The 2,802-nt window shown below is 50.2% G+C and overlaps 1 protein-coding gene across 1 annotated transcript in view; it reads left to right on the forward strand.

Moving 5' to 3' along the window:
* Positions 1-2,802, forward strand: part of CDHR4 (cadherin-related family member 4) — a 19,140-nt gene that overhangs the window by 9,959 nt on the left and 6,379 nt on the right. Inside the window, 4 exon segments of the mRNA XM_011981135.1 lie at positions 1,246-1,300; positions 1,627-1,808; positions 1,899-2,061; positions 2,136-2,265. Of these exon segments, the coding sequence (XP_011836525.1) occupies positions 1,246-1,300; positions 1,627-1,808; positions 1,899-2,061; positions 2,136-2,265 (530 nt within the window).

A 2,802-nucleotide genomic window follows, 5' to 3' on the forward strand; every position in this document is an offset into this window, starting at 1 on the left:
TTTTTTTTTGAGACAAGGCCTCACTCTGTCGCCCAGGCTGAAGTGCAGTGGCATAATCTTGGCTCACTGCAGCCTCGATCTCTTTGCTCAAGTGACCCTCCTATCTTAGCCTCTCAAGTAACTGGGACTACAGGCATGTGCCACCACACCCAGCTAATTTTTTTTTTTTTTTTTTAAGAGACAGGGTTTCACCATGTTGTACAGGCTGGTCTCGAACTCCTGATCTCAGACGATCCTCCTGCCTTGGCCTCCCCTACAGGCATAAGCTACTGTGCCTGGCCAGAAAACTTTAAAAAATGACATACAAATACAATAAATGGACAGATCTCAGAGTTATAGCTCAATAAATGTTAAAATCTGTAGATACTTGTGCAGCTGCCACCCAGATAAAGATACAGAATATCCTCAGCAACTCCTGGATGCCATCTGGTGTCCTATCCAATTGATATTCCCAACGGTAACCAGTATTTGTATTTCTATCATAAAGGATTCCTTTTGCTTATTGGATGTAGACAGCTTTTTTTTTTTTTTTTTTTTTTTTTTTTTGAGACAGGGTCTTGCTCTGTCACTCAGGTTGGAGTACAGTGGCATAATCATGGCTCACTGCAGCCTTGATCTCTTGGGTTCAGGCGGTCCTTTTACCTCAGCCTCCTAAGTAGCTGGGACTACAGGCCTGGATCACCACACCCAACTAATTTTTTGTAAAGATGGGGTCTCACTTTGTTGCCCAGGCTGATATCGAACTCCCGAGCTCAAGTGATCCTCCCACCTCAGTCTCCCAAAGTGCTGGGATTACAGATGTGAGCCACCACACCCAGCAAGTTTTCAGAGATTTTGTTGATGGTTGGGCTCATTTTTTATAGGCAGATAATGTTCTAATAGAGGGGGTCCAGCTGGAGTTGAGACTCTGTGGGGTAGCAGGTCCTGGGCCCAATTTTCCTGGGTGCTGTGATTGCTCTATCTCCAAGGATTGCATTACCAGTTTCCTCATCTGAACCTTAATCCTCCTCTCCTTCCATGCCCTCAGAGTTGTAATGAATGAGGGCAATGGAAAATGGGATATTCTGAGCCTCTGGAAGCCTGACAGAGGTCTAGAACTCAGGCACCAGGAATGGGCGGGGATAGAATCTGGGAGGCCCAGGAGTCCCACCTGCCCAGCTATGTTTGAGCAACTGACCTGGCAACAGAGTGAGTCAGACAAACAGCCTAGCTTTCTGAAGCCTCCTCTGCTGTCTGTGTCTTCAGGTCATCCTGGTGCTGCTCAGGCTCCTCGTGTTCCTCTTTGCTCTGGTGGTCTCTGGTGAGGAGGTGGTGGGTGGGGGAACCCTAGTTTTCCCTTGGAGTCCTGACCCTTCCCAGATAAGCTACCATGGACGACAGGGATTGGGGGAGAGGTAGGAAAGTATAAGAATCTGAACCCCTGGCCCTCACCCCTTATCTTGGCTGTTTCCTCAACCAAGTTCTCACTCCCCATCTGTGAAATGTTGGATGCTGGATATAAGGAAAGGCCTTAGCTGCGTGGCCCCGTGGCATGGTCAGGCCCTGTAGCAAAAGGACAGGACTATGCTAGTATATGTGGTTCCATCAGCCTGGGGGCCTCCAACCTGAATTCTCTGCTCTTCACAGACCTCTGCAGGTTTATAAATGTCTCTGAGAACCAGGGCCCTGGCACAATCCTTCAGTTTTTCTCCTTCAACTGCTCCTCCTACACGTCCACACCCACCCTGGAGTTGCTCAATGTCCAGCCACCCACCACCTTCTTCAACCCACCCAGCTTGGCCAGGTGGCAAGGGACCTATGTGGGCAAGGTAAGGTCATGTGTACAACTGGGGACTGTGGGGGCACAAAGGCAGACCTAAAATTTCCAAGCCCCACATGGCACTGCCCACCTACCCCAGTTAACCTTGAGCAGCTCTGCTCGGTTGGATGCCCTTATGGTGAACCACTACAAGCTGCAGCTGAAGTTCACATGTGGCAACCATGTGACGGAGGGATCACTCTCTGTGAATGTGCATTGGGACCTTAGCCATATCCAGTGTGCTGGTCAATTTGCCAGCCCAGGTGAGGCTGTCAGCAGGGGTGGGCAGGCATGGCCTGAACAGATCTTCCCTGACCTCCACTCTGGCCAACTGCAGAAATGATTCAGGTGCCAGAGACAGTCACACCTGGGGCTCGGCTGTACACTCTGCTCCTCCCAGACTTAGAACTCCACAGAGCCCAGGTGAGCCCAGGACATGGGATGGTGGGTGACAGGATGGGGGCAGGGGGGATGGAGAGAATAAATTAACCCCTGCCTGGCCAGGCACAACCTGCAGAGGAACCTTGCAGCAGAGGCACAGATGAGCCTCTACATGATGCATGTTCTTGGAGAGAGCTGCTGAAGGCTGCTCACTCCCCAGTGACCATGGCTGTTCCCACAGGGACATCTCAGAGGCTGAGTTCTTTCAAGATCTGCTATGTGTTCTCAGTTCTCTATGACAATTCTGTATCATTTCTGTAATAAAAAAAAAATATATAGGTAATGGCCAGGCACGGTGGCTCACACCTATAATCCCAGCACTTTGGGAGGCTGAGGCAGGTGGGCTCAGGAGTTCGAGACCAGCCGGGCCATCATGGTGAGACTCTGTCTCTACTAAAAATACAAAGATTAGCCGGGTGTGGTGGCATGTACCTGTAATCCCAGCTACTTGGGAAGCTGAGGCAGGAGAATCACTTGAACCTGGGAGGTGGAGGTTGCAGTGAGCCAAGATTGTGCCACTGCTCCAGCCTGGCTGACAGAATAAGACTCTGTCTCAAAAAAAA

This window comes from Mandrillus leucophaeus, unplaced genomic scaffold (assembly GCF_000951045.1).
Source record: "Mandrillus leucophaeus isolate KB7577 unplaced genomic scaffold, Mleu.le_1.0 Scaffold22, whole genome shotgun sequence".
Taxonomy (NCBI): domain Eukaryota; kingdom Metazoa; phylum Chordata; class Mammalia; order Primates; family Cercopithecidae; genus Mandrillus; species Mandrillus leucophaeus.